We start from the raw sequence: 22,264 nt of genomic DNA, 5'->3' as shown, positions 1-22,264 counted from the left end.
AGACATACCGGGAGAATTCTTGCAAAACGTTCTCTTGTTCTGCACTGCGGGTACTTAGCCGGGCCCTGTTGTACATCAAGGTCCTCAAGGGTAAAGCGACTCTCCTCTGCCTCCATGAGGGATGACGCCCGCTTTCTCGTTTTTCTCCTTTCCAGCCGAATACCTTTCAGAGGCATCGCAGCGACAACGGGCTTCTCTAATGGCCCTCTGTCTAAATCAGAAGCAGCAGCGCGTGCAGTCGTACCGCACTGACCCTGTCGTCATCCATTAGGCGAGGCGTCTTTGGGAACAGTGGGCTGTCTGCTCCATGCAATGGGAGATCTCATTTGTGGCATTATGTTCATTCCCAGATGGAGGCTGGTGTTTTGTAATGAGAGCAAGAAGTGACAATGTTGGGATTGGCTTGAACGTGTAGAAATGGAAGAATGACTCTGATCCTCCAGAGAAAGGCATAATCAGGATTGTGACACATCTTAGGCACTACCGGCTGTACATCTTGGTGATTTTAAGCCTGTATCATATACATCTCGCATCTGCAGGACGTCAGCATCTGCAACATTGTGCAGCTGTATTTCTTTAAGCTATATAGCTATAAATTATAAAATGCTTATGGGGAGTGGGCCATTTAGAATGATTACAAACTTCATTTTGTCTGCATAAAATTAATTTACCTAAGGAGAGGAGGCAAATTTACTTTGAAATGGTGAATAATGCACATGGAACCCATAGCCTCAAAGTAAAACTGATGAAATTATCTGAATTTTGTCAAAGTCTCTTTAGAGAACTTGTAGCACTTGGCAACCGTTTGCTATGCCTCCGGGTTGCTATTTCTGTCATGTAAAACCAAGTCCTGTCTACTTGGATAAGGAAAAACAGATCATTCTAAAATCGCTTTCTAAAATAACAATTAAATAACATTTCTGACAAACAATTAAACATGACATCAACTGTACCATAACTTTAGTTTTTTAAGCTCAAATTGCACTAAAAATCCTTTTTTTTAAGGTAGCTTCTGCTACTGTGCATATTAGAGGTTGGCAAGAGCCTCACAACATTCAATTAATCATCTGCTCTTTTTACTAGAAGGCGGAACTTTCTTCGCTAGAGCGGCCAAACTAAGTGTTGCATTTCCTCACATTCACAGTAATAGCAGTGCCTCATCTTGTTAACATTTATCATCTTTGATTTAGTCAGGCTAACAAATGAATCAGCACCGTTACGGATGTCTAAAGCTGGGTTAAAACTTCGCCAACAGCAGATTAATGAGCATTGCGATCAAAGTCTTCTTCCGATAATATTCTGTCAGTGTTAGAAGTTTAAGACGCAGTCCCGCAGCATGGCTTCTATACTATGATAATGTGTGATGTAAAACTCAGACAAGTCTTCCTGCATGTGTCAGTTTTATTTAAAGGTCTTTTGCCGTAATTACCATATACTCTCCAAAAATGTAACAACACATCAACTCGATGCAGACTTTAAGTAGACTGCAAGCACTGTGATTAGTCTGCTCGAACCCCTCCCTCAAGTCAAAAAACCCTGTGAAAGCGGTGCGTTTTACTCATAAGCATTTCCGAATTATTTATCTAAATAAATTATTTGTTCTATATTTAACAATTCAAGCTGCAATGCACCCATCTATTTTCAGTTATCACTGCTAAATGCTTGTCCGAGAGCGTTTATACCTGTCCAAAAGAACAGAGCATTTCCGACAAAACTCAGAAAACAAAGCCCAGTTCTACTTATGTATCTCTAATTAATGTGCTGATCAAACAGAACTGTGATGTTCTGGATGACAATGGATGTCATCGAAAAGGTTTTGGAACAGATATGTTGTAGATGATATGTGTGAAAAAAGGGCTGGTTATTCAAATATTCAGAAGTATTCAGAAAGCCACCCACACTGGCTCTCGGCTCTGACACTGGCTGACCCTCTCGACAACAGCATAAACACAACCTTAAATTTCACTTACATTAGTTCATTTGAAAAAGCAGCAAAACAGAACCGCCATGTCTGCATTCACATTGTAAACAGTAATTCTAGCCTAGATAAGAAGGCCGAGGGTAATGGAGAGAAAATCCTTTTAGAATTTATCATGCAGCGTCTAGATTAGGATTTCAGAATATAATCCTAATGAAAATCAGTGTTGGAAATGACGTTCTTAATAAGATAATACCGTCGCCTGTGCCAGCTGCTTTAGTTTGCCAACCGCTCATGTTATCTTGCACACCTAGCTTGTTTACAGCTTTCCAAATGTAATCGAGACCACACTGGTATTGGCTGGTATAGAAACACACTCAGCATTAAAACGTGAAATCTTCCTGTATTATGAACTGCTGAGCACAAACCATGTTTTGGTCTCTGAGGAGTATAGCTGCTGATAATTATTGGTGTTTGATATCTCTCTAACTTCGATCCTAACTTTACAGGTTGAAAAACATCGAGAAGAATGACCTACTTTGGAAACCGCAGGCTGTTTTCTTCCAAGAAATGGCAGGCATTAAAAAAATATTTGAAACGTCTTCCATTTCCTCCCGCACGGAGTATTCGAGCACAGAGGTCAGTTTATTTATTTGAGTCAGTCATTAGAGTTGTATTCAGTGTGTAGTTTCATATTCTTCTGTACTTGAACTAAACGTTTTTACGCGAGTATAAAGAACAGCCTTGAATGTAGCAAGTCTCTTTATTTTCCAAACACACTGCAGTGCAGTAGGTTCATGTATAAACAGACTGTAAAACACTCCCTATCTACCATATACAGTACAGCCATTGTTTAGGAACTCAAACTTCATTCTGTCCACTTTTATATAAGTGTCACGAAAAGTATTTATCTCTTGATTGGTGGGATGAGTACCACCCCTTCCATTGTGCTGGCAAGTTTATGAATTTCACCTCTCATATTTTGCCTCAGTCTGTCCAGCTGCCATTGCAGTACGGCTTCTCTGTTCCTCAGCTCTTTTAAAGCCCACGATGCCTGGAGCTTTCCAGCTGTTGCAGTCAAGCCAGGTTCCCCAGTCTGCAGCCTGTGAGATGGCTTTGCGGGTGGCAAGTCCTGGAGACATGGCAGGAACCCTCTTGATGTGATTGTGGAGGCGTTTGTGAGACGGAGGCCTTCCAAATAGCCCGCAACCCTCTTCTCTACCTCTATTCTTTGCCTTTCAGAGAGCTGTGAGACCTCCTGATGTCTTGCCTAATGAGAACGAGAGCACAAGTCTTAACAGACTGGAATACTGATCAACCATCAAATGGACACTAATATCAAAAGGAGAGGCCGGAAGATAAAGCAGGGGTATAAATAGTTGACTCTTACAGCACAAAGAATATATCGAGAATTGATATGAAGAAAACATTCAGGCTAGCTTCAACTATGCCAGACACTCATTAATCCAATTGGTTATATCCATCTGTGTATCATAGAGACCACCTAATTATCTGTCAGACCCACCACACTGGATTTTCATACAATGAGGTATAATTTATTCAGGCAATAACAGAATGCAATGATGAGATGACCTAGTTTTAAAAACTTTCTTTTAGCTCCATCCTTTCTCATTATCAGAATATTAAAACCCTTCTGAAGTCTGTTCAAAGAACCTTTGAACACAGGTAATAAAACATGATGAAGAAACTTCGCAGCAAACCACCCGTCTTAAAAAGAAATTGGGTGATACGGGTGAAACTTAAAAGAAGGATTAAGAAGAGATTGAGAAACAAACTAGGTAAGAAGAAAACCAAGCAAACCTAGCTGCTTTCTAAGGTGAAGGCTATTCCAATAAGATTATAGTGGCCAAAACCAAAGTCTAAAGAAGCATTGAATGTATCTTTTGTGGAGCATGTAATCCCAGAGTGCATTGTGTTGAGGTCAGGGAACAAAAATAGCAGACAAACCAAGAGGAAGGTTGATTTTGATGTACATGTATTCAAGACTAAAAAATGATCAAATAAAATACATTAGTATGCACTATGTGCAGTGTTTCCCCTACCATTACCTTAGGGGGGGGGCGCCCCGCCCCTCCAACGGCACCTCCCGCCCCCCTTGAAGGTCAAGTTAATAGTTTTTCATGTAGCATTAGATCACAAGAGAAGTCATTTAAGGTTACCTTTCCTATATAACAAGTCTTGTTCTCGTACTAAACAAACTAAATAGCTTTACGGTATTTATCTTATTTACATGGCGGCATGTCATTTCTGTTTCTACGTGGTCGCGCCGAGTTCCGACCCGAAGCGCGCGCGTACACACACACACAGACACGTGTGCGCACATACACAGGTAAGCACACTTTCGCCAGCGGACAGAGAGCGCGTGTGGGAAAATATGTCGCGCCAACCACCTGAAAAGCAGATAAAAAATTGCGTTTTTAAACGCTCCCAGGGTGGTGAAAATACGCATGCCCTGCCCCTGACAAGCAACAGTCCAGTTACCACCGGATGACAGGTTTTCACCCAGTTTATCCTTCGTTCTATCCGGACCGCAAGACATAATGAACTATTAAAAAAATCTTTCTGTGGTTTAAATTGAGCAGCGCGTCTACATAACTGAGATGTACACATCACGCGCACTCAGGGACATTTATGTTGATTATATTTTGCCGCTATATCCTCTAATATCTTTATTTAGCGCCAAACGCGCTTCATTTGAACCCTTTCCGCTCCGTGAGCGCTGCTTCTCCCGCCAAAGACACGTCGCATATAAAGACCTGCAGACACTAACAGCAGGTAAATAAATGGACACTTTTTCTGTAACGCTCAAGTAAACGATAATGCAGCAGTAATAAAGTATTTTTAGCTGTCAGTCAGTTTACGGTTTGCTATATTTGTGACAGATTATAAAACATAACGTCTTGTATCTACATATAGCATTTATGATATTAATAGCATAAATAATCAGCATGTTAAGAGCATTTCATTGTGAATCGTGTTTTAATTGGAAAGAATATTTAGAATCAGTTCTAGTATGAATGGCATGGAAAGGCTGTTAGTAACTTTGTAAGTACTCCTGCTCATGATATATTTATTTCAGTTGTTACAGTTTGTCGTCAGTAGTTTTTTTAAATATTAAAATAGACCACTGGGATTTCGCTTCAGCACCAGAGCCTACAACACATTTTCTCAGTTACCAGACCTTCTATGTTTCATACAGACTGCGGCTATATAGAATATAAAGTAAATGGCCTGATAAAACATTAGATTGATTGATTTAACATTATTTATTAAAAAAAGTATTGTTGTATAATAAACAATTGTTGATAAAAAAAACTAGTATGCGCTATGTACTGTATATTTATGCTCATTAGCGTGTTATCGAAAGTTTAGCTACATTTGCTTTGTGAAGTATGTAATCCCAGAATGCACTGCAAAACATAAAAATAGCAGACAAACTGAGTGGAAGGTTGATTTTGATGTATTCAGTACTGAAAAATGATTGACGAACAAAGAATATTAGTATGCCTGGGCGCCATGTTTATTTAAGGTTATTAGTATATTATTGCTAGCTTAGCGTCATTCGCTTTGTAAAGTATGTAATTGCAGAATGCACTGTTTTAAGGTAAAAAAATAGCAGACAAACCAAGATTTATTAAATAGTGAAAAAATACGGATAAAAACTATTTACATACATGCTAGGTATATTTATGTTTATTAGTGTATTGTTAGCATAGAAACATACTAACAAACTCATCAAATGTGAGCCACAAAATGCCGGAGCACAATTTGTATGCATCCTCAGTCATTTACGAGATTAATTTAAGATGCTGCCTTCAAAGACAGCTTACTAGAATTTAGAACAGAGCCCTTGATACAGGAGTGAGTTAATACAGATTTTTGTTTTGTGATGCTTTAAGCCACGCTGTCAGCATCTTAAGTACCAAAACTGACAGAGCTTGAACTTCAGTACTGAAAGGAACAAAGTTTTGCAGTAAAAACCCTGACCTTATTATAAGTTTAAGCCTTCCTGTCAGTTGCTCGTGCAGGTGGATCTTATCTACTGACCGGTCATTACCTGTGAGGTGAGCGTGAGAGTTAACCGCTCTATTCTTCTGACCCTTAGTTCTGTCTGCAGCCTCAGCAACATCTTGTCAAGCCGTCTGATTGCCCTCCTTTCCTTGTCACCGTGGGGACACTTAAGAGTGACAGCCCTCTCCCCCGGTGGCCAATCGGCAGACTTCACCTCGCATGCATCGGCGAGGGAGCTGTCAATCACGCTGTCCTGATCAAAGACAATGGAGTGAGTGCAACAGGTTTTTCAAGGTTGGGTTATATTGTGTGTGTAAAGCCATGCCAGATCAACATGCTTTGCTAAAAGAATGAGAATGTCCTAAATTAATTTTCTAAAAAGCTTTACAAGACTTTATTTCTTTGTCCATAGACATTTTCATTTCACATCCCAGGTTATAAGCATACTCGGTACATGATCTGGTTCTTACAAAATCAAACTTTCCTTGAGTGCCTCCAAAAGAAAATCAAGAACCTGTGCTAATCAACAGTGCTTCGACCAATATCTGAGCTCTACAGTCCCTCCTGTGTGGACAATGACAAGACAATCCTGTCCAAATAGCACTCCATCACCAAAATGTTTGGTTTTCATCAAGCCCCATAGATTTTCCATTGACGCGGTGGAGCTGCTGTTTGATTTCCATTCCCTGACTTCCTGTTTATTGGGCAAGAGAATGTCTGCTCGCGCCTCAAAGCCGCAGATTGAATTTCTCACTAAAGGCCTCTGCAAATTGAATTTACAGGGTTTAACGTATTTCTAAGAATCTGCTTTCTCTTCAATATGCCTAGTTTTATAGAGGTTACTCAATGAATCTAATAATGTTTACTTTGTAATGCACTTTGTTTTGATTGTCTTCTAATGACTCTAAGGAGCAACATAAAGGAGTCACAGAAGAAATATTTCAGACCTTTTAACACTCTGTTGCCCTAGGACAATACAGACCCTGCTCCATTTGTCCAACTCAAAGATACCCATGAGATCACTTCTCTTACTGAAAAGCAGTTAAAACATCCCCTTTTTTACTTCAATATGCACACTCCGAATGAAAAACCGAACTCCTGCCAAGTGCTCGGAATCCACTCCCGCTAGCCGCAAACTTCTTTACAACTTCATTTCGACTTGAATATGTGCCAACCTGAGTGAGGGCTCTTGTCTGGCAGATTCAGAGCCCGGCAGTGCTAGTGTATCACCGTGAGTGACAGCTCAAAGCTGGGCGAGGTTACCATCGCCGGAGCAGCAGTCTGGCTCTCAGACAACAGCTGGGCTAATATACATATTAGATTTAGAGTCATTAGTAGGATTTTAGATGGGGGAATGTGCGGCGAGCCACTTTTACCTGCCAGGGATGCACAAATACGTGTCCTGATCGACCACTAAACAATGACGCAACAGCATGAACAAACAGAATATTAGATAAAGTGGTGTGTGTTGGTGTGTTGTTCAAATAATTCTTGCTTGGATTAAACAAACAATAAAGACGCTCAGACTGGTACATTTCACAAATATAATTAAGTCTTAAAGATGTTTGTTTCAAATTTCAATTCAGTTCTAAATGTTCCATTGGTTGCATTTTGTTCAAAAGCGTGTACTGTTAAAAATGAGACAGCAAGTGCTTTGGACCAGTGTTGCAAAATAGTCTACATTTAAAAACATTGCATGCAATGCGGATCGAATGAACTGCAGGTGGTCTGTGAACGTGCCATCTGACTATAGCAAACATACCATCCAGCACCAGAATAAAGGCTCATGAAGTTTCCAATCCAGATACGCTTCCAGAATTCCGTTCAGCGTCTGTATTCGCTCCAGTTCCTACAACACAAGCAAAGCGTAAGAAGCGATTACATGCAGTCTGGCTATGTTGTTTTTAGAACAATAAAACCCCCAGTGGCCCTACATTGCAAGAACAGGTTAGTGAACGCTTGGCAGACACTTTGATCTTTACTCCTGGGCAATTTTTCCCTATAGGAGCCTGGCTAATACCTCACGTCTCTGCAGTTAAACAGATGTGCTCCAGGGAATTGAGACCGATAACTCCTCTCTGTACCCCACACAGATTGAAGGGCAATGGGGAGAAGAGAGAGATCCCTAGTCTGCCCACTATCCTTCACAGAGCTGGAGAAGAGAGAGCCATTAGCATCTGTCTGGACTCATCCAACATCGTATTCTCCCGAGAGTCAGACTTGACAGAGCACCCCGCCCCCGTGCTCACTTCTGCATTTTCTTTGACAAAATGAGAAATAAAAGTGCTAAAGACAGGTATTTGAATAGCGCCCTATGCCCACTTTGATTAATTTCTGTGAATACATTTTTTTATTTTCTTCTTCGATGAATCAATTCGAAACATTGAATCAACGACTCGCTCACATAATTAATAAAATGTGCTGCGCATGTAATTTTACTAGCTTTAAACTGTGTTTGTTAAAAATACATGTTGGTAAATATTTTGATTTATTATGATGTATTAAAAAACATTTGATATATATATATATATATATATAAACATATATTAATATTAATAAACTAATAGTAATCGTTTTAATAATTAATAAAAATACTTTATTAATAAATTACCAATTATTATTAATCTAATAGTAATGAAAATAATAACAATAATATAATTACTATTTGTATTATTAATAATATAGTCAATAATTATTTAACCATATTGTTAATAATAAAAATAATAACTTGTATAAAAATAACAAATTATCAATTAATAAATATTAATAACAATAATAATCTTAAATAAGTGTATGCAGTAGAAACCATGTCTTAATTGTTAACTATTTTATGATGCATACATTTTTATCATTATTACTTTTTGGATTAAACATCTAGCATCTGCAACAATGACCATTTGGAACAAATTATGGTTCCTCTGATTAATAAATAAATAGTCAAGTTTTAGTTTTTCCTCCTCTTTCTTGTTGTCTGTCGATTATTTTCTCTTTCCGAACATCATAAACAACCAGCCCTTCGTTAGATGTCAGGAGGAACACTTTTTCTTTCAGATAAAATACTCCTACAAAGCCTCTAAAGAGCAAGGGAAAGATGAAGGGAATGAGAAAACGTGGGCCTTTTGACTTCTAAGATCAAGATCCAGCCTCATCACACAAGGATTTCCCAGCCTGTCAACCTATCGCACAAAACTACGCATCTGCAGATACACAGAGGTGGTTAACTCGCTACAACCTCCCCAGCAAAAGCCAGGGGATAAAAAACAGTTTGACAGCTGCATGCAATCATCCCGTGATCGAAATGAGCTTGTTACCTAGCTTACTGCGGTTATTATCGAGCGCTGATCACCATATGCTCTGACGAAAGATAGATGCACTTGACGTACGCCCAGGGAATACAAATGCGAAATATCTCCAGTGCGAATCTATATTAGTGAAGGTGTTAGTTGTCGCGTAATGACAATTATTAAGGGCACAGTAATGGTAAATTCATAAAGGTTAAGCCTTTATCTCAAACTGATATTTCATCCAAATGTTTTTGCATTTTCATGTCACCTTGTCGAGTGCAGTTGACGTCACGTTGATGTGATGGGAACCAGTGATGTTAGTCTGATAGATAGCGGAGGCGTTGATATTGGAGACAACCTAAAGAACAGATCACAGACAACTGCTTTATTACATTTCTGTATTTTAAAACGTATTTACAAGTATTTCAGACTATACTACACTGGTTGAGTGACTTGCCCTGTGGGTGAGTCTTGACCTTTCCTCTTGAGCTGAGAGTAAGCTCTTCCACTGAAGCCTTAGTTTCCCATATTGCCACTGTAGTGTCTGCAGTGTCTGATCATTCTTCATAGCATCGGTCTCTTCTTGTGGTCCATGTGGCAATATGTTCCATTGACCAAGCATGATACCCTTAAAGACAACATGTCCAAATGTTAAGGTATCATAAAAGGTATAATTATTGTCATTTACTCTTTAAAATATGCACAGGTAACTCTTAATGGCACAATACCAGGGTGTTGCTATGCATACACCAAAACCTACAAGGTGGCCCAACTCAAAATTCCTAATATTCTTATTCCTAGATGTGGCTTGGGTCCCTCCTCCAACGTAAATCTACAGTATTTTCCCCATCCACCAAACTAAAATCACACGTCTGAATACTTAGAATAGTAATAGCACTCTCCTTGATCCACACAATGCTTACCTTAGCAATTGCCTCTAATAAATAGACACAACTAAGAAGATTCTGAAAGCTTTACTAGATTAGAGGTTTAGGATTTGACCAATTATATTTCCAAGATTGGGCGAAACAACTTTAAAATTGATCCAGAAGCAAACAGGATTTGATTCATTCTGATCTGTTTGCGATTTATTTTTATTAGAAAGTAAATTACATTAGGCCAGCAAGGAGCACACAGAACCGCAAGGTAATCATTCAGCTTATGTAAAGTCTAAAGCTAACATTGTTCCTGAGAGGCCACTGATAAAATTTCAATACACCATTGTTGTTTTTAATAGTTCTTGTGCGTCAAAATACAGTGTGGTGCTATTCTGCTCTCTGCTGGCTATAGACAGAGTAGCACTTAATAAGCTCTCCCAGAAATCCATTTATTTTGCAGGAGTTATTAAATTATTCATCTTCGTCATGATTGGATCACAATATTTATATATCATATCATAACTGCTCAAAACTCAACGTCTCACCTTTGGTGCAGATGAGAGTGTGTCTAACTGATAAACCTTTTCTGCCAGCAGGGACTCCAGCAGATTTCTAAATGACAGCACCCAGCCCAATGCTAGAAGCAGATCTCGGCTTCCCACTTCTTCTATGTGACTAGGGGGCTGGGGTCCCACCACCCACAAGGCCCCGTAACCACAGTGCCATAAGGCACTCCTTACAAACAGAAGCTGCGTGTCTGCAAAGACAATAGTTAGAGTTACACAGTGTGCTATTATATAACATATCACACATGAACTTTAGTTATGAGCTGCAATAAATATACCAAAATCTTTGTCTTTAGAGTCCTGGCATGCGCAATCCAGCACAAATGCCCTCTGCAGAAGACTGCTTAACAAACTCCACATGTCCACTACCTAAAAGCAAAATATGCTTTTGAGCAGACTGGGATATATAAGGTTCACGTTCATCAAGCTAATGAAGACACAGGCTAACGTTACCTATATCAGATTTTTCAAAATATATGACCAGAGAAACATTAAGTGACATCGCAAATCCGTACACATTGTACATTGTAAACATTGGACATTGTAAAGCTGTACTGTGGCTTTACCATGGTAACGTTAGAGTCATTTTAAGAGTCAATCATGACTTCTATTACATCAGTAGCTCAAAACTACAAACCGTATATTGATTTGACAACACGTGTAGACCGTTAAAGCTTGTTATTTCTGTTTGTTTTACATTTTACAGAGCTATACATGTACAGGAAGCATTACATGGAATATAACCTACTGCATCTTTTCTGTTAAATTTGGCTCTCCTGAATGCTTCGGCAGTCGGGATCGTTTTGACGTTCAATCCTAAGAGAAGTCTGCAGAGAGCCGTAATAACTTCCTTCACTTTAACACTCCTTTCGCGCTGCATTTTGCTAGGCGTGTAGTTTGTTTATAGCGTGATAGTCGTTAAGCAACAGACACTTCCTAGTTGGCAGACATTTACCCAGTTTTGATTAGTTACTGTTTTGGTGCGTTATATGATTGACGTGAAAGCTGTCCAATAGGAATTCTAGACTTCAAAGACGTCACATGAGAGTTACATTGCTTGCAGATAGGTTTAAAAAAGAAAAATAATATTTTTTAAGAATATTTATTAAATAATATTTTAGAGAACAAATTACTTGATTCTTTATTATGTGTATTCTCAATATTATTCTGTTGCACATTATACAATTAATTATTATAAAAACGCGGAAAAAGCACTCAAAGGATGATCTATCTGTAAACATCTGAAGAGAGATCAAAAAGAATATTTTATTTATTTATCTTACTTAAAATACCCTTAAAGAACATAACATTGACAGAACGTGGCCTTTAACTTGGTCAATAAATGAACATGATACGTAACATGATAGATTTTCTAAATAGTTTGTTAATATGTTACAATTGTAGAAAAACTGGAAACACATTAATGTTCATGATGATTAATTTTGGGCTAAACTCAGAAATGTAAGTTTCTGTTATTGGTATTGTTTTTAAACCCTCCACTGCCCTCTGCTGTTGAAGACTTGTCATCTCGCCTTAATCAAAATTGTAATAAAAATCAAAATTTGCGATACAAATCTGTTGAATTTAATAAAAATCTAATCATAACTTATGGCAGAGGACAAAATTGTTTATTTTTCTTGGGATATAAAACAGTAGACAAAAAATATCTTCATACCATTTAGAGGTCACAGACTTCCTCAATTATTATCATTCCTTAACACATGCTACACGTTTGCTTAAAATAATATTAATATGTTTATAATATATTTTTAAAATATATTAAAAACATACTTATACAATTTTTAACAGGAAAAAAAATACAATATCATTAATTTGTGTGTTACAATTGTGGTTATAGCGCCACTGCGCAAACATAGTAAGTTACTCATTCCCAATGATTTTTAAATTACTCGTAGGAAACAGGCTTCAATATCAAATTAATCACCTTGTGCTTACAATTTACTATAAGAACAATGTATAATAAAGAACTTGTAGGACAAAAACTGCCCTTAGATTAGACATTTTAAAACTCTCTAATAAACTTTAGATTCAAAGCAGTTTTAATTATCTACGTAATACAGACATTATTTATTGGATAAAGTGAATGTAGCTTTTCAGCTTATATAAATACACAATAAAAATGAAAATAATACAAATATTGCACAGAATTTTCATAGTTAAAATGCTGGTGTTTGACATAAAACATACCAATTTTAGAATTAAAAAAGCATTAACTTTCCCCTTCAGCTTCCTCTTCCTCTCGCTTGATGACTGGGATGCCTAAAAATAAAAATAATTATTTTGCAGAATCAAGTTTTGCCATCCTGTCATCATAAGCTGATGAAATAATTGAGACTGTGATACCGATTACAATTATGCAGCAGTTTTGATTGGAAAAGTTTGATTGGTTCAAGAGGGGCACTGGTCTGTTGCATGGTATGTTATTTAAAGGAGTCATATGACACGGCTAAAACGAATATTATCGTTTGTTTTAGATGTAATGCAATGTGTATACACGATTTAAGATTCAAAAACGCTGTATTTTCCACATACCGTGCATGTTTGTATCTCCTCTTTGCCCCGCCTCTCTGAAACGCGTTGATTTTTTACAAAGCTCATCGCTCTGAAAAGCGAGGTGTGCTATGATTGGCCAGTTAACCAGTGCGTAGTGATTGCTCGAATACTGCAAGCGTGTGACAGAAATGTAACGCCTCTTACCATATTTGGAACATCAGGTTCCAAAGCAATTGTTCTGACAGGTACGCCCACCTTACTTGCATATACATTTGGGCGGTCTTAGTCAAATCATACCACGAACTGACGTAGATTTGTGGGGGTGTGGTTACACGAGGCGTTTCAGGCAGGTCTGGGTGAGCATTCGCTTTTAGATAGAATGCATCTTTTGTTCCGACACTTTCATTTTTGCAATTTTACGTGTCTAATACATGCATGGGCAACTTATAACACACCAAAGACACAGAAAAACACGTGTTCGCGCCATATGACCCCTTTAATAACACTTTATTAACAACAGAACAGACTCTGATAAATGCTTTTGTACTCAATTTTAGCACTCTTGCTTGTATGATATTGCCTAAAACAGCATAATTCTTAAATAATCTGTTTAAATTTGGCTAAAAAAGAAAGCATTCGGAAATTAACTGAGTCCTATGCTACTCACCATCTAGCTTTTTAAGCTTGGGAAGCCTCTTTGTTGCTTCCTCTATCCAGTTACCATCAGTAGCATACTTTTCTTCTAATGGGTTCCCCACAAACACAAGATCCACCAGAGTTGGAAGGTCTGCCAGCTTCAGAAACTCCGCTGAAGAAACAAACAACCTTATAAAAGATGCCACACAATGTCAAAACACATTAATATGGTAATTCGACTGTGTCATAACACATGATTAAGTTCCTGTGCTTCCACGCTTAAAGTAATCTTTATGCTTTGCTCACCCCACTCCTTGACCAAGTTGTTGGACATGTACAGAACTTTGAGTTTCTTCATAACATGTACCCCCTTTAGCTTTTCTATGAGGTTATAAGAGATCCACAGCTCCTCCAAAGTATCACCTACTGCCTCCTGTGGGGATCAGAGAAGCCATGCAAGAAATCACTGAGATCCATGTCGAACAATCTCCTTCAACATAAGCATTTGTTTTGTTACTTACAAGTCCATTAAGGTTTTTGATGTTGTTCCTCCCCAGGGACAGTATTTTCAGGTTCTCTATGAAAAAAATAGTTTCATTATTATACATATTTGATAAATATGTATACACCAGCTATGCATGTGACGAATTCAGATACTTACTCAAGCCATTCAAGTTGGCAATTTTCTCAATACAGTTTGTAGATAAGGATAATCTCCTAGACAGTGGATATATTCAAGAGTTAATATATCTGATACAAATGGCAGCTGTTTTATAGGAAAATACCCAAACTGAGTTGCATATTAAGTTGACTCACTCGCAGTTGACCAGATTGGAGAGGGATGCGTCCATTTTCTCAATGGGAGGAATCTGACAGTAAAGCTTCACTGCTGTGGCCTCGCTCGCCTTTTCTTTTGTTTTCTCTTCCTAGTAAAAAACCCATTGCAATCCATTAACACAGCTGAAAGTGACACAGAGCAGGACATATTTTACATTATGTATTTACAGTAGCATATAATACATGTTTTACCCATTTCTCCAAAGCCTCTTTGATTGTTGTTGCTTTTGCCTGAGGTAAAACAAACATAAATGACATGTCATATTTTTGTGAGGAAAATTACAATGTTAAACACTGCAGCAATACATTTATCGTGGGATTTCTACGAAAATCAGCACAGAGAAGCTCGCTATCCTTAACGCCATTTACGGTGACGTGTGTAGTCTGGCACAACTTGCGATCCCTTTGACCTGATATTAATACAACGTTTAATACCTAATACATCGAGATAGATCATATACGACGATACTGTCTATCTGCTGAATACCGATTTGTACGGACACAGATGCGCATATTTTTATCATAATACTTATAACATCAAATTCTTACATTACAAATTTAGGACAATGTGTTATGCTTTCGCTATGTAACATCGCACAATAAAGTGTATTAGATGCAAAGAAGAACGGAAACTCACCATGTTGGTTTACGGTTGCTATGGAACTGCCCTGACGCAAAGCGCGTGCGCAAAATACTTCCGACGTGCAGTCGTAAACGCAAACATCGCGCTTGTATGGGTCCTAACAAAAACAAGCACAATGTCCATGTGTTATTAATGATAATGATTTGTACTAATTCGACCTCTTTATTATAGTAAAACTTAACCATTTTCTTTGGTTGACTGATTTCCAGTTTTGTAAACACTAACAAATAACAATAGTTTTTACAAAGTTTAGACCATAGATTATAGCCCTGTATTTAATGAATTTTGCTTTTATTGGATATAATATAATTCTGCTTTATCCCTGGAATTATCCGACTCCACCAGAGTAAATTTGACTGTTTTAAAAGAGTTCGTGGTGTGATTCTTAAGTTTCACCACGAGGTGGGAGTGATGCAACAACGAATTAATTCCTGCTGATTCGGTCTGGGAAGACCCTAAAATAACGTTAAAATATTGCATAAGTGTGTGTGCAGGTTTGACTCTACTTTTGAAGGCCATTTTGAAAATGTCCTCATAAATATATTGAATGATGCTGAAAACCGACTTGTAAGGACGTTTGAAGTTGCCCTCACCATTTGGAATGCTCATAAAATGGTCAAGTCACGATGTGCTTTAAATTAAATTATGTCAACAGGTTTGCGTGTAGGTTAAGTTTATGTGCATGATCAGACACGTCATATGATATGTTTTCGAGCCTGATTTTAGACAGGGCTTTATTAAAAATGTAATATGCATCAGTGTGTAATACACCACTGCGTTAAATCATAATTATACAATAATAATTATATTATAATGTTATTATTATAATATAATAAAACCAAGAATGCTTAAATATGTTTATTTGTCACATTTATACAGTTAGACACAGGAAACAACTTGCAGTGAAATGTATGTGATGTGAAATGTAGGTTGAGGGGCTGCTTTAAACAGCTTTCCCTACGGTCCTATTAGTGTATTAATATATTATGTCACACGTGTACCGAGACAATCAGCCGACAAAACTATGAATAATGAGATCCAAGAAATTGTTTTCAGTGCCGAGGAGCGCTTGTATCGCGACGATCTGACACGCGCATGCGCAGTGCAGCCCAGTGACAGGCGAGCAGCCTCCTCAAGAGCCCAGCAGCGAGCGAGAATTCAGACAGCAGCAGTCAGTCTCCCCAGTTCCTGTTTCCGCCACGACTCCCGACGCACATCGCCACAAAGCATCAATTTCAATAAAGCATACGCGCTTTGGAGATACCCGTACTCTCGTGCGAAAACAAGGTAAGCGTCTCGCCGTTATTTTACGATTGCGTTACGTTAAAGAAAGCGACGGTTTTTTCCGCCGGCGAGTTGTCTCCATCCCGGCCTGTTGCTAGCTACCTCGATTGTTGTGCGGTAAAATAACGGTCAGGTCTGCCGCTCGAGTTCATTGTGTTGTCGCACCGTGATATTGAAGTATGTTCTGCTCAGACAGTCATTCTGGCACCATTATGACCACGGCACACTGTGTAATGTGTTTCTGTGCTAGAAAGAGGTGAGGACGACTGCGAAAAATTACATGTCAAATGCAGAGAGCATACTTAAGCACAGACCTTTTAAAATCATCCACACAAATGGACGAATAAACGTTTGAATAAGTGGCTGTTGAAGCGGTGTAGCGTAAATGGCCGATATGTTGGACAGACGTTTAGCAGAAATCACAGCAGCAGTACAGCGTGTGTGTGTTTATGTGGGTAGAAAAGGAAAAGGATAAGTTAACAGTGGCCACTGCCTCCTTCCTGTAATAAAAAGGGTTTACCTTTAGACCCTTGTGAAGAAGCCTGTGTATAAATGATGATCTCTGCAAAGTGAGGGTTATGAATGTAGTCAACATTGGCCTATCCTGAAAAGACTGTTTCTCAAACATTCAATAATAAATAATGATTATCATGATGACTGTTTTCCCTAACTCAGTTCCCACAAGTCCTTTCATTATTTAGCCGTTCTGCATTAGGATCAGAATTTGTTATCCTAAGCAGTCTAGTAAGTTATATTTGGGCATCATAGACAGCCACTGTTTGTATCTTCTGGTGTTTCCACTTAATCCACTCTTATATCACACCCATTTGACACACTTTGGGATGGGCACCATTGATTATCACGTTATAACAATTTGGCTTATCTCTTTTCAAATTGTTTGTTTAATCTCTTGCCATGTATTCCACCTTTTTCATCCAAAAAACATTAGCTTCACTTAGGAGTCTTGTAAAATCAATGTCTTTTACAGATGTTTGGTCACGCACCGTTCCCTGTTTTCCAGGTGTACACATTAACAGACTTTCTCAGTCAAGGGTGTTATTTCATCTACCTGGAGTTTTGTGCATTCTCTCAGCATCCATGCATCTTTAATGATGCTTTCATGAAATTAAGAAGCTTATCTTGCTGCTTGGAATTAAAGAATACAATTATTCACTGTGATAGATGATACCTTCGAAGGATTCCGGTCGTGCTTTGGGTTTTTTAATAGAGATGATGAAATGTTTCACCTCTCAAGTCAAATAGTCGGCATCAAAATATTAAACCTGTGTTTTTGCATTGCACTGGATATTAAGCAGCACCGGTTTTTATGGGTCAGGTAGAAATAGCCCCTTTGGGAAGCAGCTGCAAATTTTCACTTTTCACAGTATAGTCTGACAAATTGATGAAATTTATTGGACATTCCTCTCCTGTGTTTATTTACCGTGGTCCTCAGAGCTATCTTATCCATTCCCTGGAACTTCCCCAAAGAGTTCATTTAGCCATGGGTCTAATTAAAAAGAAAAGTCTCACACACTGTAAATATGTTTTGTTAGGTGACCTAAATGTGTTTTATGTGGTTTCATTTAAGTACAATGTATTTTCAATATGACTAGATCAAAAACATTAGGTAACCTAAACCTAAACAATTACATTAGAGTAATTTAATAATAAATAGTTCACTTTCAAAATGAAAATACTGTCATTATTTAGACGCCCTCTTGTCATTTCAAACCGGTATGACTTTCTTTATTCTGCAGAACACAAAAGAAGATATTTTGAAAAAATGTTTGAAAACAGAAAACCATTGGTCCCTATTGACTTGCATTGGTTTTGTGTCCATACAATAGAAGTAAAAGGGAACCAAAGGTTTTCGGTTACCAACATTTTTCAAATGATCTTCTTTTGTGTTTTGCAGAATAAAGAAAGTCACACAGGTTTAAAATGACAACAGGGTGAGTAAATGATGACAGAATTTTCATTTTGAAGGTGAACTAGTCCTTTAAAGCAGTGGTCACCAACCCTGCTCCTGGAGATCGACCGTCCTGAAGATTTCAGCTCTAACCCCAATCAAACACACCTGAATTATCTAATGAAGGTGTTCAGGTTTGCTGGATAATTACAGACAGGTGTGCTGAAGCAGGGTTGGAGCTGCAGTCTGCAGGACGGTCGATCTCCAGGAACAGGGTTGGTGACCACTGCTTTAAAGGGATACTCCATCCAAAAATGAAAATTCTGTCATCGTTTACATACCCTCAGATTGTTTCCAACCTGTATAAATTTCTTTGTTCTGATGAACACAGAGAAAGATATTTGGAAGAATGTTATACATTTTCAGTTCTGGAACATCATCCACTACCATAGTAGGAACATTTTTATTTTCTTTTTTTTGTTCTGTTGAACACAAAATTAGATATTTTCAAGAATTTAGGAAATCAAACTGTTCTGGGGCACCTTTGACTACCATTTAATTTGTCCTACTATGGTAGTCAATGATGTTTTGGAACTAAAAATTACTTACATTTTTCCAAATATCTTTCTCTGTGTTTATCAGAACAAAGTCATTTATACAGGTATGAAATTACATGAGGGTGAGTAAATGATGACAGAATTTTCATTTTTGGGTGAACTATCCCTTTAAGGTAACAACTGTACTGTACGGTTCCACTTTTTATAGTGCAGTATCAAACTTCAAGTTCTAATCTGAACAGATTGTAATGAAATAAGTGCAAAGAATGTGCATGAATGGTTTAAGCTTTACCTTCAATCTAAAGTGCTTCTATTTGTCTGTGCTGTTGGTGAAAGAAAAGGTTCTGGTGCCCAAGTAAAGCTTCAGTGAATCTCAACTCTACAGTACAAATTTATCAGAATTTTATTTTTATAAATGCGTCTATTAGTTATTGAAGTTGTGTAAGCGTTATTAACATCTCAACTTTCTAAAAATCAATTGTACACAAACATTACTTTGTCACAGGCCTCTGGAGTCTCATTTCAGTTTCTGCCACACAAGTTTTTTGGTATGTGATCCGCCTATTATGGTCATGAAACATTAACTCAAAAGCATCATGTGGTTACGAGATTTCCATAATGTGAAGCTCAGTATCTTCCCACGTGATTTGGATCTACGGTGCCTGTCCTGTGCGTGCAAGTGTTTTGCCCTCATTTCAGCAGATATTTAAATGAATGATGCTGATGTGGAGGTGCACGTTGGTCACATGATCACGTAACAGGACACTTTGTCTATCGGAAATCCACTGCGCACGGCTGTCTTGTCATATTTGTCATATTTGAGTAATGAACTGAGAAATCTAATAATGCCCGCGATAAATAATTGTCTCCTGGGGTGAATTATGAAGAAGAATTATTAACCCAGGAAAGACGGTTCTGGTTTATGCTCATTTTATTGAGATTGAATGGAGGAGTAATCGAGTGCAGGGGCTTTGCCACTTTTGCCACATACATTGCCCTCGTGCTGCGATGTGAAGTTCAGGATGGGGCTGTAATAAACCTCCAAATCACAGTTCAGACAGGAATAAAGGGATTTTTACTCCCCTCCCCTGCTCCCCATGCTCATCTCCTCTGTTCTGCCAATATCAGGTGACTACTCTTGGCTGAGTTTCCATAGCAATGTGGGCAGTGGGCGGGGATAAAGAGTTTCTGATCAGTTTTAATGATAGTGTAGTTTGCCTCTCTGAGAAGGAGATGAAAAATCTCGTCCAATAGAGGTTTCGATTGGAATGGAAAAGAGGCGTGGGACGGGGCGGCATGGAAATACGGAGTAGCGTGTGCACGTGCAGGTGTGTGAGATGGATGAGGAAGCCAGCAGTGGGGTGGGATAATCACATGGACTAGATTGCTGGCAGGGATCCTAATAGCAGACCATGTAGCTTTCCACATGATGAACATTTCCACTCATTCTTACCCCATTATTGTTGCGTGGCGAGGATCAACAGGATTTTTTACTCTCTTCTTTCCAGAATAAGGAGACCATGACTAATTCTTCAAAGCCCCGTGGACATAGTAAAAATCTTTGTGTGTTTTTCTGGTATGTTCTTGGCTGACTGCTTTTGCACCCATCAGATTTGACAGCGGTCAACGTCAGGGAGCTGTTTCATCAGCTATAAATACCACACTGCAATGTGGAGCGTCGCTCTAGCAGCTGCAGGGAAACTGCTTCGCCATTGGCCACAGACAAGCAGAGAAGGCTCAGGATTACACCATGCGCAGACCTTGCGTGACCCCTGCACGGTTTTGCATAAACATACGGTCAAAATGAATAAATGGGCACGTTCACCCTGCAAGCCTTTCATTTTGCAGTCACAATAGTCAATGATTGCCTACTGGAGGTCTTCAGTTAAACTAGGGGAAATTTGTGCACATGACACCGCTTTACTCTCAGAGTCCTCCGTGCCCTTGCCGACAGATGAACATGAGCCATTTTGCCAAGTGAACATCTGCAAAAGCAGTTGGGAGACTCCTAGACTGTACAGCGGAGAACTGTTGATAAACCAAACCAAAGACCCTTTAGAGACAATTTAGACTTAGAGATGAGAACCCAAAGGCACAGTTAGCACTGTGATCTTGTCCTTTGCCTGCTTGCAGAAAATGAGGTCAAGGTTACTTTAATGCAGAACAAGGGCGAACACTGGAATTAGAAATAGACCACAAGTATCATATAGCAGCTAGAAAATACTATTTGTAAGGAAAAATTTGTAAAGATGTAAAGCAACATAGTCTTAGAGCAATTCGTAACTATTTAATGAGGTGGCTAATTCGTATACATTTGTACGATGTCATTCATATGTTTTCGTATGATTTGCTTTCGCGCGACAGTGATGTTAAAGTTTAAGGGGTAGGGCTTCAGTGTTGCTTTTTTCAACTAATCGTATGTTTTTGTCTGATATACATCCAGTGTTGGGAGTAATGCGTTACAAAAGTAATGTATTACAGTAACATATTACTTTTTGCTGTAACGCAGTAGTGCACTGTAAAAAATACAACTTCAAATTGTTCACCCAACAAAGGTAACAAAGTAATTTGAACAAAATTTTTTAGTAGAAGAGGAAGAATGTATTATTTTGAGTATGCTGAACAAAACTAGTTTAAATGTGGTACCAACAAAGATTCTTTTGTTGACTGTACTTCGATATCTAAGTGATTGTCCAAAGCGTGTCAAGAAGTTTGACCAACTTGCCAAACTGTGTAATCCAAAAATGTGAAATACAAAATACTATTATTTTGTAATAGTATTTTGTATTTAAATGCATTTAATCTTAGTATTTTTTGTATTTATTTTTGTATAGCCTAGTTAATTCAAGAAATCAGCATTCTAATAAAGAAGTTGATTGGCAAAAAGTATTTTGTATTTTGAAAATACAAAAATACAAAGACATTTTGTCATTTTAGAATGTTAAGTTCTACACAACTTGCACAACACTGTTCACATCGTACGAATTCATATAAATTAGCCACCATCGTTACAAATTCCTGTGAAATCAGTCTGTAAAAAAGACTTAAAGTCATGAAAGCCTATAATTCCTATATGAAGGGTAGAGTTCATGAAGTGGGGTGTAGAGCAGTTGTGTCGTAATGTGGCTGTTTGGAAGATACTTGGCGACAGAAAAAAAATCTTTATTTGGAAAGACCTTTTGTGTGACCCCTTCAAGGACCCCTCT

General features: G+C 38.2%; 3 protein-coding genes across 4 annotated transcripts in view; 1 reads left to right on the top strand and 2 right to left on the bottom strand.

The window, feature by feature from the left end:
• Window positions 1–935: 935 nt before the first annotated feature.
• Window positions 936–11,621, bottom strand: tedc1 (tubulin epsilon and delta complex 1). The gene is made up of 8 exons (XM_057344867.1): window positions 11,427–11,621; window positions 10,957–11,047; window positions 10,658–10,869; window positions 9,692–9,862; window positions 9,503–9,592; window positions 7,713–7,799; window positions 5,997–6,203; window positions 936–3,188 (listed from the first exon to the last, which is right to left on the bottom strand). Exons 1-8 carry the CDS (start codon window positions 11,556–11,558, stop codon window positions 2,826–2,828), a joined length of 1,353 nt encoding a protein of 450 aa, XP_057200850.1. The 5' UTR covers window positions 11,559–11,621; the 3' UTR covers window positions 936–2,825.
• Window positions 11,622–11,989: 368 nt separating this feature from the next.
• dnal1 (dynein, axonemal, light chain 1) lies at window positions 11,990–15,367 on the bottom strand. Its single transcript, XM_057344327.1, has 8 exons — window positions 15,303–15,367; window positions 14,858–14,896; window positions 14,645–14,754; window positions 14,490–14,545; window positions 14,350–14,405; window positions 14,135–14,261; window positions 13,860–14,000; window positions 11,990–12,958 (listed from the first exon to the last, which is right to left on the bottom strand). Exons 1-8 carry the CDS (start codon window positions 15,303–15,305, stop codon window positions 12,909–12,911), a joined length of 582 nt encoding a protein of 193 aa, XP_057200310.1. The 5' UTR covers window positions 15,306–15,367; the 3' UTR covers window positions 11,990–12,908.
• A 1,065-nt stretch (window positions 15,368–16,432) lies between these two features.
• Window positions 16,433–22,264, top strand: part of fut8a (fucosyltransferase 8a (alpha (1,6) fucosyltransferase)) — an 82,458-nt gene continuing 76,626 nt past the window's right edge. For both annotated transcript variants that reach the window (XM_057344497.1, XM_057344494.1), the window contains exon 1: window positions 16,433–16,595. The gene's annotated coding sequence lies outside the window, so the exon portion shown is untranslated. The remainder of the gene's footprint in view (window positions 16,596–22,264) is intronic.

Source organism: Triplophysa rosa, linkage group LG10 (assembly GCF_024868665.1).
Source record: "Triplophysa rosa linkage group LG10, Trosa_1v2, whole genome shotgun sequence".
In the NCBI taxonomy this organism is placed as follows: domain Eukaryota; kingdom Metazoa; phylum Chordata; class Actinopteri; order Cypriniformes; family Nemacheilidae; genus Triplophysa; species Triplophysa rosa.
Note: the sequence above shows the minus strand (reverse complement) of the source record. Positions and strands in the feature narration are given on the sequence as shown.

Coding starts and splice junctions, on each gene's coding strand:
- tedc1 (XM_057344867.1), bottom strand. CDS start 11,558: ATGCAGCGCGAAAGGAGTGTTAAAGTGAAGGAAGTTATTACGGCTCTC. Junction 9,863..10,657: donor CACTCTCATCTGCACCAAAG/GTGAGACGTTGA, acceptor GTTGTCTTTAAG/GGTATCATGCTTGGTCAATG. Junction 3,189..5,996: donor CTCTCACGCTCACCTCACAG/GTAATGACCGGT, acceptor CGTTCTCATTAG/GCAAGACATCAGGAGGTCTC.
- dnal1 (XM_057344327.1), bottom strand. Junction 14,755..14,857: donor AAGAGGCTTTGGAGAAATGG/GTAAAACATGTA, acceptor GTTTTTTACTAG/GAAGAGAAAACAAAAGAAAA. Junction 14,546..14,644: donor TCCAATCTGGTCAACTGCGA/GTGAGTCAACTT, acceptor TCCACTGTCTAG/GAGATTATCCTTATCTACAA.